The sequence below is a fragment of the Mus pahari genome, chromosome 3, assembly GCF_900095145.1.
Source record: "Mus pahari chromosome 3, PAHARI_EIJ_v1.1, whole genome shotgun sequence".
In the NCBI taxonomy this organism is placed as follows: Eukaryota; Metazoa; Chordata; class Mammalia; order Rodentia; family Muridae; genus Mus; species Mus pahari.
Genome location: NC_034592.1, coordinates 132,566,184 through 132,580,635, shown reverse-complemented (window position 1 = coordinate 132,580,635; position 14,452 = coordinate 132,566,184). Strand labels below are relative to the sequence as shown.

Here is a 14,452-nt window from a genome sequence, read left to right as displayed (position 1 = left end):
CTTCTATCAAGAAGACCTGAATAGAGGGTTTTGGTAAGAATTACAAAAAGTCTAATTGCGCATAACCTTGTAAATAACTACCCCTTCCCAATGGCCTGAGCCAGGAAGCATCGCCTGTACGTCCCTCTTCCACTTAGGTTTTCTAGGCTCAAAAAGGTGGCCCTCTCTCAGGTCCTTGCCGGTGAGGCTGGCTGCAAGCCTTGCTCTGTGTTGAGTGATGTTCCTGGTGTTTTCTTCAGTTTCCACAGCACAAGGCTTTGGAATGCTCACTGANTGGCTCCAGAAGCGTCTGGCCCTTCCCAGCCTGCAATGGACATAACAGTGAGGCAGCAGCACTAGCAGCACTAGCAAAGATGGCAGAGGTCGCAAGGACATGACCATGCTAGGAGCCAGCTCTGTGGTAAAACTCTTCAATATACACCAAATAGTTTGGAATAGAGAGTGATATCGGGGGAGAGAGGAATCCAGTTCCTCTTTAACACATTTGAGGATCTCTGGGTATTTCTACTTGGTGGGAATGGAGCAAGTAACAACGGCTCACTCAGAGGAAACCCCACAATGTCATGAGGGGATCTCATGTTTTACCATCAACATTTTCCTGCCNCCCCCCCCCCCACTGCAGTACTTTTTACCAGTACCTTCTTTGGACTCAAGTGTCAAGCACTTCATTCAAACTTCATCTTGGATCTCCTCAAAAGATAGTCCATAGGTAAGCATCACTTTGTGCATGTCTGGGTACCCTGGGCCAAAGTGGGGAACAAGGCCCATCCTGGCTTCCCATGACTCCTAGAAAGCAGAAGAATAGGTAGTTACTTTGTCAGAATGGAGTGGAGACAAGACAAAACTGATTTGGAGGAATGTTTCCAGAGGACAGAGTCATTCAAATTATGAAATTACCTTGTTTGGAATGTGGGTGCTCTCTACTTCAAGAAAACCTCATTAGTATCGACTGTGAATGTTTGTGTATTGTGTGTCCAACCAGATGTAAAGAATACCCTTTAAATGTCTCAAGTTTGTAATGTGCATAGTCAGAGACTAGAGCTGGTAGTATCAAGATATCTCTCAGTGTGTCTTAACAGTAGCCAGAATCCTATGGAGGCCTGCATCAGAGCTGTGGAGCTGAGCTCTCTCTGCCCCTGTTTTTACTTCAGGACTCCAGATGTACCCTCACTGCTTCTCAGTTCTGTTGCTGCCTCTAACCGGGTCACACATATACCTCTTGGAGACATGCAACAGGTCAGGTCCTTTGAGTTCCTTCCTCTGCCTCCAGGATCACTGTCTCCTCAACTCACGAGTGCACCTGGAGACAAGCAGCTAAGGTGACTTCACTGTGCATGAAGGTTCTCTGAAGTCTGGTGTTTCTTCTCAGTTTTCTTGGTAATCCCCAGCACTCCTGGATGTTTTCTTCCAGGTATTTCTGTGTTCTGTGAAGATCAATGCACTGGGCCACAACTATTCTGGGACTGCTGCCCAGTGTGGAATTTCCTACAGGGGATGGGCAAAAGGAACATCACTCAGATCTTCTTCCCAGAATTTTCCTTCAGACTTCAGGGGAAAACAACATTTTGCCTCTAGTTTAAGCCTTCAATATGGACAAATCTTCCCACTGGCACAGAGCCACCTGCAATTCCTACCTGGCTATCTCCTCCCTGCTCCTGTGGGCATCCTCAGCAGGCTCCTCTCCACTCTCTGACATCATACTCTAGGGACCACAGGGACTTTGGCAGCACTTGAAACAGACACAAGAAATGTTAGTAGAAATCTGCAGGACTTATGCTTGGCTGTGTTGGCCCTCTGCTGGCATGGGCCCTCAGGCTGATTCCTTCTGAGTGGTCCATTGATCCCTTCACCAATGCTTTTCCAGCATCCTTGCCCAGGATCTGACCACTATCCTCTGCTGTCTATATGTAAACCAAGCTTTGGAGGACTTTTCATAGTTGGGAGGACAGGATGAGATTTTCTCTACAGCATGATAGATACAGAGTCATTAACCCCCTCAACATGCATACTGAGTATATTTTAAGGGAAGAAGAATGTAAAGAGTGTATGCTTTCCCATCACACCCCACTTACTTGTTTTAGCCTGTGTCCCTGAAGCTATTCACTATTCATTGACTGGCATGATTTTGTTATTTGTCACTGGGATGCAGCAACACAAGCTTCTTAAAGCTTTGACAACTCTTCTCTTCAGGCCCCTCCAGCCCCACCTTCTCAGTGGGACTCTGGGCACACCCTGGGACTGCCTTCCGAGTTGCTCCTCATGGTCTGTTTCTCTGTAGGATGAACTGCTGTCTTGTAAGGATTCAGTGCTTGTATTCTCTTCCTGGAGCTCCTTACTGGGGAAGGGGCTGCTGCTGGTGGACTCCCTGGGGAATGTGCTGCTACTTGTGTCTGTAGACTCCGAGCTCTCATTGGTCACATCTTGTGTATTTTCAAAGGTTGAGGTTTTTGAGGATTTCAACAGTGAGTATGTGGTTCCTGAAGATGTTGTTGTTGTTGTTGTTGTTGTTGTTGTTGTTGTTAGCTTTCTCTTTATTGCTGATGAAATTGTGGAATTGATGATGCCCTTGTCTCTGCATGTGCTCTTCCCAACACCAGGCATGAGCTCCTGCTGTGGGGAGGTGTTTTTCAGAAAGCTACTCTTAAGAGAAGAAAGGGTTGGGGGTAAACTATGCCTCCTCTTATGGCTTTTCCTCCCATCTCCATGCAGCTCAGAGAGTGTGGTCAAAGTGCAGGTAGGAAAGCTAGGGTCACTGGTTACCCTCCTTAAAGGCCAAGGAAGGTTGGGATCTTTTGTAGGGTCCAGTGTACCACCCTGCCCTCCACTGTGATAAAATTGGGGCTGCCAGGTAGGGTTCTGTTTCATAATTAAGTAGGTTGCCATGGCGTGGCTATACTTCCGTTCCTTCAAAGCATGTCTGAGCTCTTGCATGTTGAAACCCATCAAAAACATTTCAAAAGCAATGTTGGGTTCTGGTTCTCTAGGGATTTCTTCTGGGGATATCAATGTGTCTTGATCATGGTGCAGCCATGGGTGTGCCAATACTTCTTTGATGGATGGCCTCATTGTGGCGTCTATTGTCATTAATCTCATCAATAGGTCTCGAAGCTCTGGGGACAGGAGATATGGAATCCAACAGCTCTGGGATAGAATCATGTACCGTATCTTGGAGTGCACTGTCTCTTGGAAGGGAAGGTGGCCGATAACTGAATAATATAATACTACTCCAAGACTCCAAATGTCGGCTGGAAGGCCATCATATGGTGTGTGACCTAACACTTCAGGAGCACAATATTGTGCTGTGCCACAAAATCCCTTGAATTTTTCCCCAGAGGTCAGTCTTTTGCTTAAGCCAAAGTCAGTAAGTTTCACATGCCCCTCACAATCCAATAGGATGTTCTCAGCCTTGATGTCTCGGTGGGCAATATTCTGACTGTGGATATACTTGACAGCCAAACAGAGTTCCGTAAACATGGTACATGCCTCTGCCTCATTCAGAAACCCACACTTGTTGATGTATTCCAGCAGGCATCCCCGGGGTGCATATTCCATCACCAGGTAGGTTTTGTGCCTGGTTTCAAAAACTTGTAGAAGCTGTATTATATGACGGTGGTGTAGAGACTTCATAAGTTCAATCTCAGAGATAACCAGGAAGTCTAGGTTTGTGCCCCTTTTCAATATTTTGATGGCTACCAGGGTATGGGTCATAAGGTGGAGAGCCACTTTGACTTGTGCAAAAGACCCTTCACCTAGGGGACCCAAGATGTAGTAATCCTGTGCCAGGGTGTTCCCTTCATGGAAACTGGCCTCGAGATCACTTGACATTACCATACTTCTCTTCTCTTTGTCAGAGTCACCAGGAGCTATAGCAAGTAAAGATGGCAGGGAAAAAAATTAGAATTACTTCTAAGAAAGCTGACTGCTAGAGATTCTGAGATTAAAAGTCAGAGATACCTCCAAAGATGAGTCTGGCTATGCCTCAAGGCCACAGAGAAATCAGAGCAAAGCAAAGACAACCAGAGTGGCTGGAAAGAGTTAAGGCTCAGAGCTGAAAGAAAGCAAGGGTAATGGAAGACAACATTGTATCCAGGAGGACAAGGATTCCCATTTCAAAGGATAACACATTGACAAGCTTACCTAAGACATCCATTTTGAAGGGAAAGCACGGAGTTAAAGTCCACACTTGGACATCAAGATAGCATTACACAGAAATGCATGGGATGCGACCTGCCCCGGTAGAAAAAACACAGTGTATACACAGGATGGGGGCAAAAATCGCACTGCACCTATGAATAAGAATGAAAATTTATCAGTTTTCCTGGAAATGGATGTACTTTGAGGTCTCTGTGTTACACAGAATAACATCACCCAACAGAGACAAACGCCACAATTTTTTTTCTCATATGCAGGATTTTGGTGGTTTGAGGCTGGGATAGGAGAAGGATAGGAGAGCTATGAGGGGACTGGAGCATAAGAGGCAGAATGAGATAGAGAGTAACAGAAAGAGACAAGGTCGAAAGAGAAGTCAGGAAAAGAAATACGGATGTTGGCCAGGCAGGGACTCCACTCAGGATTTTCCCCCCATTTCACCTCAGTCCTCGGGAGGCAAGGCAGGCAAATCACTGAGTTTGAGGCTACCCTGGTCTACAGAGAAAGTTCCAGGTTGGCCAATGCTGCACAAAGAAACCCAGTCTCCAAAAAGACCAAGAAAAGCAAACTTAATTAAAGAAGGAAAGAGAGAGAAGGGAAGAAGAAAGGGAAGAAGAAAGGAAAGAAGGAAGGATGGAAGGAATGAGAAAGAAGGAAAGAAGGATAAAGGAAAGAAGGAAGGAAGGAAGGAGGGAAGGAAGGAAGTAGGGAAGGAAGAAAGGAAGGAAAGAAGGAAGGAGGGAAGGAGGGAGGGATGGAGGGAGGGGAGGAAGGAAGGAAAGAATATGGATGGTGTTACTCCACAAGAAAAATGAAAAACCTAAACAAACAAAAACCAAAAAGTCAAAGCTGTGGACGAAGCTCCCAAATGAATAAAGTCACATAAACAGAAAACCAAACCTCTGAGCTCATGGAAAGGAAACAGCAGGAAAGAACTCACTCTGTGGAAGTGTAGCTGATGTTCAAAATCAAAATCCAAACAATCTTCAAAATCCAACCACCAACCACCAAGTCCCGCAGTTCACCACCAAACGGCTCTCTGCACAGAAGGACACCAAACATCCCAGGCGGTGCATTATATCATCAGCTGTTGGTCATTCCTCACAGTGTCTCTCTGTGACATCAGATCGTTAGAGACAACTCAGAGCTGGCACAAGCCAGAGTGGCTTTTCTCACTTCTTAGTCCAAAGGGGCTCTGTCTGTTACTGTTCATTTCACTGAGACCAACACCCTGAGAAGAGGCACCTGAAGGGAGGGAGAATTTTATGTGGCTCATGCTATGAGGGGTTTGCTAGGAATGTTGGGGTTCCCCCCCTGGGGTTTTAGTCTCCTACCAAAAGGAATGTTTTAGATGGGGGTGGAGCCAAGAGGAATCATATTTGGAAGGACAACTAGATGTTTCCAGAGGGGAAGAGCAAGAAATATGGTCTCTCTTTCTTTTTGTCTCTGTCTTTCTGTCTCTCTGTCTCTCTGTCTCTCTGTCTCTGTCTTTATCTGTCTCTGTGTCTCTGTCTCTGTCTGTCTCTGTCTCTGTCTCTCTCTCTCTCTCTGTCTGTCTCTCTCTCTGTCTGTCTCTGTCTGTCTCTCTCTCTCCTCTCTCCTCTGTCTCTGTCTCTGTCTCTGTCTCTGTCTCTGTCTCTCTCTCTCTCTCTCTCTCTCTCTCTCTCTCTCTCTCTCTGCCTGTGCATGTTTCAAAGCAAATGTGTAAAAAGTACAAACCTCAATAGAATGGATCTGGTCTTAAAAGAAAAAATAGAGTACAAATCCCACCTAGATTTGGTAGGAAGGAAACCTCCAGGAGAGGAGGGGCTTTCTCTGCTCCATGAGCAAGCAATAGCAAATTAAACAGCAGGATAGGGGAACCATAAGGGGACTGGAAGATAAGAAGCAGCATGAGATGGAGTGTAACAGGAAGTGACAAAGTCAAAAGAGAAGTCAGAAAAAGAAATACAGATGTTGGCCAGGCAGGGACTCCACTCAGGTTTCTTCCCACATTTCCTCCCAGCACTCAGAAGGCAAGGCAGGCAAATCACTGAGTTTGAGGCTGCCCTGGTCTACAGAGAAAGTTCCAGGTTGGCTGAGTCCATACAAATGAGCCCAGCCTCCAAAGAACAAGAAAACCAAACAAAGAAGGGAAGAGAAAGGGAGAAAGGAAAGAGAAGGAAGGAGAAAGGAAAGGAGGAAAAATACATGGATGTTAATCCAGAAAGCAAAATGAAAATAATTAAACAAACTAACAAAAACCAAGAAGTCAAAGCTGTAAACAAAATTCCCAAATGAATAAAGTCACATAAACAGAAAACCAAACCTCTGAGCTCATGGAAAGGAAACAGCAGGAAAGAACTCACTCTGTGGAAGTGTAGCTGATGTTCAAAATCAAAATCCAAACAATCTTCAAAATCCAACCACCAACCACCAAGTCCCGCAGTTCACCACCAAACGGCTCTCTGCACAGAAGGACACCAAACATCCCAGGCGGTGCATTATATCATCAGCTGTTGGTCATTCCTCACAGTGTCTCTCTGTGACATCAGATCGTTAGAGACAACTCAGAGCTGGCACAAGCCAGAGTGGCTTTTCTCACTTCTTAGTCCAAAGGGGCTCTGTCTGTTACTGTTCATTTCACTGAGACCAACACCCTGAGAAGAGGCACCTGAAGGAAGGGAGAATTTTATGTGGCTCATGCTATGAGGGGTTTGCTAGGAATGTTGGGGTTCCCCCCCTGGGGTTTTAGTCTCCTACCAAAAGGAATGTTTTAGATGGGGGTGGAGACAAGAGGAATCAAATTTGGAAGGACAACTAGATGTTTCCAGAAGGGGAAAGAGCAAGAAATATGATCTCTCCTCCCCCCCTCTCTGTAGGTGGGTTTGCAGGTTTGAGTGTGTGTTTCCAACCAGATATGTAAAAGTACAGATATGTAAAAGTACAGCAAAGTTTGGGAGATTTGGGGCACGGAAACATCCAGGAGAGGAGGTGCTCTCTGTTCCAAGAACAAGCAGTTAGACTGGGGTTCTTAGTGGGCATAGATTTCTAAGGGTGAACTCTTCCAAGCTGAGGATTGGTGGAATTTCATGTCCTCATCTTACCGAGGTCAGAGATTGGTGGTTTTTCTGTTCGGGAATTGGTGGATTTTCTTGATCAGTTACTAATCTATTTGTTTCTTTGTTTGGTGTTTTGTTCGTTTCACCCTGTTTTTTCTACATATGGTCCATTGGTCAGGTCGGGGAGTGCTTTCAGGCCACAGGTTGCTTTGGTTTAGGTTCTATGGCACAGTCATGGAGCTCTTCAGGAAGTGTCGAAAAGGCATGCTGCCCCCATGGTAGCCTCTGGGTTGGTACTTCCTGTTGATGGCAGGCAGAGTCTGACAAGGAAGTGCCATTGCACTGGCATTTCCTGCTGAAGTATTTTACAGAGGTCACAGGCTGAGGTAGAAAAGGTTTTCCAGTGTCCTTGGCAGCTTCTGCAGCTGTACCTCAAGTTGTAACCTCACAGGATGAAGGCAGGGGCTGATAACTGCACACCTCTCAGGGACTTCAATCTGAGCACAATGTAATAAAGCTTAAAACTGACAACAATTAAATCCCTAAGAAAAGTATAAACTCCTGGAAATAAAAGGAGAAAATTACTGAATAATTATTGTGTGAATGAAGAAAATAAAGATTTTCAAAATGTGAAATGAAATTCCTACATAACCGAACCAGAGGGACACACTGAAAGAGGTCCTATAAGGGAAATAGATACCTGTAAGTGCTAATATTAAATAAAATCAGAAAAACAATTGCTTTAATTTAATGATCAATCTCAAAAATTTGAAAAAAAATCCAAAAAATTCAAACTTAGTTGTTCAAAATCATAAAAAAAAATCAATAAAAGAGAAAAAAGAGTACAACACAAAAGATCAACACACTTTCGAACTGGTTCTTTCTGCCACAAACCACCCATATCGGGTATGGGGGTCCCTGAGATGAGGGTACTTGAATGCTAGGTGGGTAAGGATTCAGCAGTGACAAACAGAAACAAACACAGAGGCCGTTTGAATGAGAATGTATTTTGCAACTCTCAAGCGATGGTTTTTTATACATAAAAAAGCCAAATATTACAACTCTTAGAAAATGTGTTCAGTGAAGCAATCATGAATTCCATTATTATCATTTGGCACAGTAAAGCACAAAAATCAAGCAAACATTACAACTCTGAAAAGATGTGTTCAGTGAATCACAAATAGAACAGGTAACATCATTATTATTTGGCACAATAGAAATCATCCAAGTATTACAACTCTGAACGGATTATATAGTGGGGCAGCCATCCAAGGGTAGTGATATATTTCCAAGAGCAGGTTAATAAATCTTCATGGTAAATTATTATTTAACATCTAGTGCCTGTTTTTGTATAATCTTCAATGCATAAATTTAAACAATTTTAATTATTTTAAGGCTTTCTTTACCATATACCAAACCCCACACATTTGCAGCCATATGAAATTTTATTGTTGAGAAAGTTTTTATCCATCATAATACTATTATGAAATGTTTTAAGTGATTTATGAATAAAGCACCAGTTTCCCTGTAGATAAGGTCATGGTTAGTGACCCCATTTCAAGGAATGGTTTCTTACTCATTATTCTCGCTTTAGATCTTGGCCTAGGCTACCAGGAACATGTCATAAATAAGTAAAGGAATAAGAGAAAACAAAACAGATAAATTGCCATGAGAACTACGGCTCAGTATTTTGTTCCATGCAAGAGTTCCACAACTGGTTCCAGGAGGCCTCCTTCTTTTGAAGTTTTTGCTTCAGTCTGTGTAACTTGTCACACTGATTCTACTGGAGTTGGTGTGGCATCTTTCGTAATATATACAGGAATAATGGAGCCTTGACCCAACTACCCTATAAAAAGAAGAGGGCCTAAATCAAAGGAATAAATGTGAACAGATAAATGCTACAATAGCTACCAAAAAAATCAGAACTTTTAAGAGAATCCTTTTTTTCTTTTTTCTTTTTTTTAGATATTTTCATTTACATTTCAGATGCTATCCCAAAAGTACCCTATACCATCCCCCTGCCCTGCTCCCCTACCCACCCACTCCCACTTCTTGGCCCTGGCATTCCCCTGTAGTGGGACATATAATGTTTGCAAGACCAAGGGGCTTCTCTTCCCACTGATGGCCGACTAGGCCATCCTCTGCTACATATTCAGCTAGAGACACGAGCTCTAGGGGGTACTTGTTAGTTCATATTGTTGTTCCACCTATAGGGTTGCAGACCCCTTCAATTCCTTGGGTACTTAATCTAGCTCCTCCATTGGGGGTCCTGCATTGCATCCAATAGATGACTGTGAGAATCCACTTATGTATTTGCCAGGCACTGCCATAGCCTTACATGAGACAGCTGTGTCAGGGTCCTTTCAGCAAAATCTTGCTGGCATGTGCAATAGTGTCTGCGTTTGGTGGTTGATTATGGGATGGATCCCTGTGTGGGGTAGTCTCTGGATGGTCCTTCCTTTTGACTTAGCTCCAAACTTTGTCTCTGTAACTCCTTCCATGGATATTTTGTTCCCTATTCTAAGGATGAATGAAGTATCCACGTGTTGATCTTCCTTCTTCTTGATTTTCTTGTATTTTGGAGATTGTATCTTGGGTATTGTATGTTTCTGGGCTAATATCCACTTATCAGTGAGTGCATATCAAGTGACTTCTTTTGTGATTGGGTTACCTCACTCAGGATGATACCCTCCAAATACATCCATTTGCCTAAGAATTTCATAAGTTCATTGTTTTTAATAGCTGAGTAGTACTCCATTGTGTAAATGTACCACAGTTTCTGTATCCATTCCTCTGTTGAGGGACATCTGGGTTCTTTCCAGCTTCTGGCTATTATAAATAAGGCTGCTATGAACATAGCGGAGTATGTGTCCTTATTACCAGTTGGAAAATCTTCTGGGTATATACCTAGAAGAGGTATTGCTGGATCTTCCGGTAGTACTATGTCCAGTTTTCTGAGGAACCATCAGACTGATTTCCAGAGTGGTTGTACAAGCTTGCAATTCCACCAGCAATGGAGGAGTGTTCCTCTTTCTCCACATCCTCGTCAGCATCTGCTGTGACCTGAATTTTTGATCTTAGCCATTCTGACTGGTGTGAGGTGGAATCTCAGGGCTGTTTTGATTTGCATTTCGCTGATGATTAAGGATGTTGAACATTTTTTCAAGTGCTTCTCAGCCCTTCGGTATACCTTAGTTGAGAATTCTTTGTTTAGCTCTGTACCCCATTTTTAATGGGGTTATTTGAATTTCTGGAGTCCATCTTCTTGAGCTCTTTGTATATTGGATATTAGTCCCCTATCAGATTTAAGATTGGTACACCCTAACCGTTCATGAAAATAGAAGAAACTGAACCTAATCTTCATATGGAATCTCAAAAGATCCCGGAGTGCCAATACAATCATAAGGAAAGAGGGAAATGTTGCAGCGAATACCGATTCAGATCTTAAGATGTATTACAGAGCCATAATAGTGGATCAATATGGTCCTAATTCATAAAAGATCAAATAAATAAAATGAAAGATGCACACATGACTGCATGTGTGTTAATTCCACCAGAAAACACAAAAAGTTTTTTTTAATTTAATTTTTTATTTAATATTTCTTTTTACTTACTCATTTTACATACCACTTACTGCTCCCCTACTGGCCACTCCCTCACATCTCCCTTCTCCATCTCCCTTTCCTTTCTGATTCCATGGGGACCACTTCTGGTTATACCCCTACCCTGGCACATCAAGTCTTTTTGAGGCTAAGTGCATCCTCTCCTACAAAGTCTGGAAAAGGCAGCACAGGGAGAAGAACATATCTCACATATAGGCAACAGCTTTTAAGGTATCTCCTGCTCTAGTTGTTTGGGACCCACATGAAGACCAAGCTGCATATTTGTTATATATGTATGGGGAGGCCTGGGTCTACCCCTGTCTGTTCTTTAGTTGGTGGTTCAGTCTCTGAGAGCCCCAAGGGTCCAGATTGGTAGATTCTGTTGGTCTTCCTATAGAGTTTCCATTCCCTTAGGGCCCACACTACTTCTTATTCTTCCATAAGAGTTCTCAAGCTCCATCCACATTTTGGCTGTGGGTGTCTGAATCTGTCTGAGTCAGCTGATGGGTGGAACCTCTCAGAGGACCACAAAGCTAGAGTCGTGTCTGCAAGCATAACAGAGTATCATTAATAGTGTCAAGGATTGGTGCTTGCCCAGGGAATAAGACTCAAGTGGGGCCAGGTATTAGCTGGCCATTCCCTCACTTTCTGCTCCATTCCCTATGTCTGTATTTCTTATAGATAGGATAAATTTTTGGTTGATAATTTCAGGGTGGGTTGGTGTCCCTATGGCTCCTCTGGTCTTCCTGATTTTCTACAGGAGGTGGCCTCTTCAGGTTCCATATCCCCAATGCTTTGAGTTGCATCTAAGGACATCCCCATTGATTCTTGGGGGACCTCCCTTATCCCAGGCCTCTGGCTCTTCCTGGAGATATAAGAAGCAGATTTCCATTTATTTTAATGGCCATCTGGACATGTCTCTTGGCCCTCCGCACACCTGATCCTGAATGGAACATTCCTCTCCCTATTTTCTCTCCCACCTAGTTCCCATTTTCCTCCATCCATCCGCCTATTATCAGTAGTTTATTTCTCCTTCTAAGTTAAATTCAAGCATCCTTCCTTGTACCTTCCTTCATATTTAGCTTCTTTGGGTCTGTGGAATGTAGCATGGGTATCATGCTAAAGATTGGTAGATTCCTTTATTGGTAATACCTGTTGTTTATCACTATTATTCACTTATAAGTGAGCATATATCATGCAAACATGTAAAATATTTTCTTTATACAGTCTTCACTTGAGGGTTATCTAGGTTCTTTCTAGTTTCTGGCATATATATATATATATATATATATATATATATATATATATATATATATATATATATATCTGCTATGAAGAGAATTGAACAAGTGTCTTGAGGGATGGGGAGCATCTTTTGTGTATAGGCCCTGGAGTGGCATAGTTGAGTCTTGAGGTAGAACTATTCCCAGTTTTCTGAGAAACCGCAAAATTGATTTCCAAAGTGCTTGTACAAGTTTGCAATCCCACCAGGAATGGAGGAGTGTTCCCCTTGTTCCACATCCTCACCAGCATGTTCTACCACTTGAGTTTTTTTATCTTAGCTATCCTCACCAGTGTAAGAGCTGTTGAAATTTGCATTTCCCTGATGACTACGGACTTTGAACATTTTTTTTTTAAGTGCTCCTCAGCCATTTGAGAATCCCATGTTGAGAAATCTCTGTTTAGTTTTGTGCCCCATTTTAAAATTGGGTTAACTTGGGGTGCTCCTGTTTAACTCCTTCAGTTCTACGTCTCTGTCAGGTATAGGGTTGGTGAAGGTACTTTCCCCATCTTTGGCTACTGGTTTGTCCTGGTGACAGTGGTTCCTTTGCCTTACAGGGGCTTTGAGGTTTCATGTGGTCCCATTAATCAATTGTTGATCTTAGAACCTGAGCCACTGGTGTTCTGTTCAGGAAGTTTTCTTCTGTCAGAAGGAGTCCAAGGGTATTCTCCACTTTCTGTTCTGTTAGGTCTTATGAAGACGATAGAGGCCTTTACTGAGGAAATGAACAATCCCTTAAAGCAATACAGAAAAACAGAACAAAACAGGTAGTGGTCTTTAAAGAGGAAACAAACCCCTTAAAGTTATACCAGAAAGTATAATGAATCAGGTAAAGGAGAAAAATGAAACTGTACAAGACCTTAAAAGTGGAATTAGAAGCAGTAAAGAGAACACACTGAGGGAATTCCAGAGACAGAAACCTTAGGGAGGAAAACAGGAACAAAAGATGCCAGCATCACCAACAGAATACGGGAGATGAAAGATGGGATCTCAGGTGCAAGATACGATGTAAGAAACTGATACATAGTCAAAAAAAGATCTCGTATACTTCTTTTAGTATCCTTAACATCAAGGACGTTGTTGCCTCCATAATTTTTAACCCTATATTTGTCAAAGGAATACCTGGGGAAAATGGAGTTTAGGGCTCACATCCTGGGTGTAGTGATGGATGACTCAGTACTGGCACAAAAACAGACATGTAGACCAAGCAGCAAAATCTAAGACCCCCCAAAAGAGCAAATGTAACTCCATCTTTTTAATATTTGACAAAGATGCCATTCTCTCTAAATGTTTACTGAAAAGTATCTCTGCTAAGCAATGTGTACACATTACACTTACACATAAGAAGGTGCAATATTGCACTAAGGGGCTTGGAGTTCTAACAGTGGGTTTACCTTTGCACTCCATTCTGAGCTACTGAGTTAGCAACAGAACAATTTTATAATAAAGCTAAAGCAACTCCCCGGTCTCTGAGGCTCTCTAAGATGGCTGAGAATACTCTTTCAAAACCCTCAGAACTCTTACTTGATTTCTGAGCCAGAAAACAAACCAACTGTTCTTGAAAGCATTCTATCATATACTGTCAATACAGAAGTGACAACTATCCATCTTTTGGTGTGAACAAGCACAGGGACTTATGAAGAGAAATGATTTATGTGTGTTCTTTTGTGATTGGGTTACCTCACTTAGGACCATATCCTCCAGATCCATCCATTTGTCTAAGAATTTCATATATTCATTGTTTTTAATAGTTGCATAGTACTCCATTGTGTAAATGTATCACATTTTCTGTATCCATTCCTCTGCTGAGGGACATCTGTGTTCTAGCTTCTGGCTATCATAAATAAGGCTGCTATGAACATAGTGGACCATGTGTCCTTATTATCATCTGGGTGTATGCCCAGGAGTGGTAGTGCTGGATTTTCCAGTAGTACTATGTCCAATTTTCTGAGGAACCGCCAAACTGATTTCCAGAGTGGTTGTATCAGCTTGCAATCCCACCAGTAATGGAGGATTGTTCCTCTTTCTCCACTTCCTTGTCAGCATCTGCTGTCACCTGAGTTTCTGATCTTAGCCATTCTGAATGGTGTGAGGTGGAATCTCAGGGTTGTTTTGATGTGTATTTTCCTGTTGATTAAGGACGTTGAACATGTTTTTAGGTGCTTCACAGCCATTCGATATTCCTCAGTTAAGAATTCTTTGTTTAGCTCTGTGCCCCATTTTTAAATAGGATTATTTGGTATTCTGCAGTACAATTTCTTGTGTTCTTTAAATGCATTAGATATTAGCCCCCTATTGGATGTAGGATTGGTAAAGATCTTTTCCCAATCTGTTGGTTGCCATTATGTCTTATTGATAGTGTCCTTTGCCTTACAGAA

The 14,452-nt window shown here is 42.7% G+C and overlaps 1 protein-coding gene across 1 annotated transcript; it reads right to left on the bottom strand.

The window, feature by feature from the left end:
- Window positions 1-3,016: 3,016 nt before the first annotated feature.
- Window positions 3,017-3,627, bottom strand: LOC110317517 (sperm motility kinase X-like). Its single transcript, XM_021191979.1, is given in 2 exon segments — window positions 3,017-3,211; window positions 3,214-3,627. Coding segments are annotated over 2 exon segments (609 nt in total).
- Between the last annotated feature and the right edge of the window lie 10,825 nt (window positions 3,628-14,452).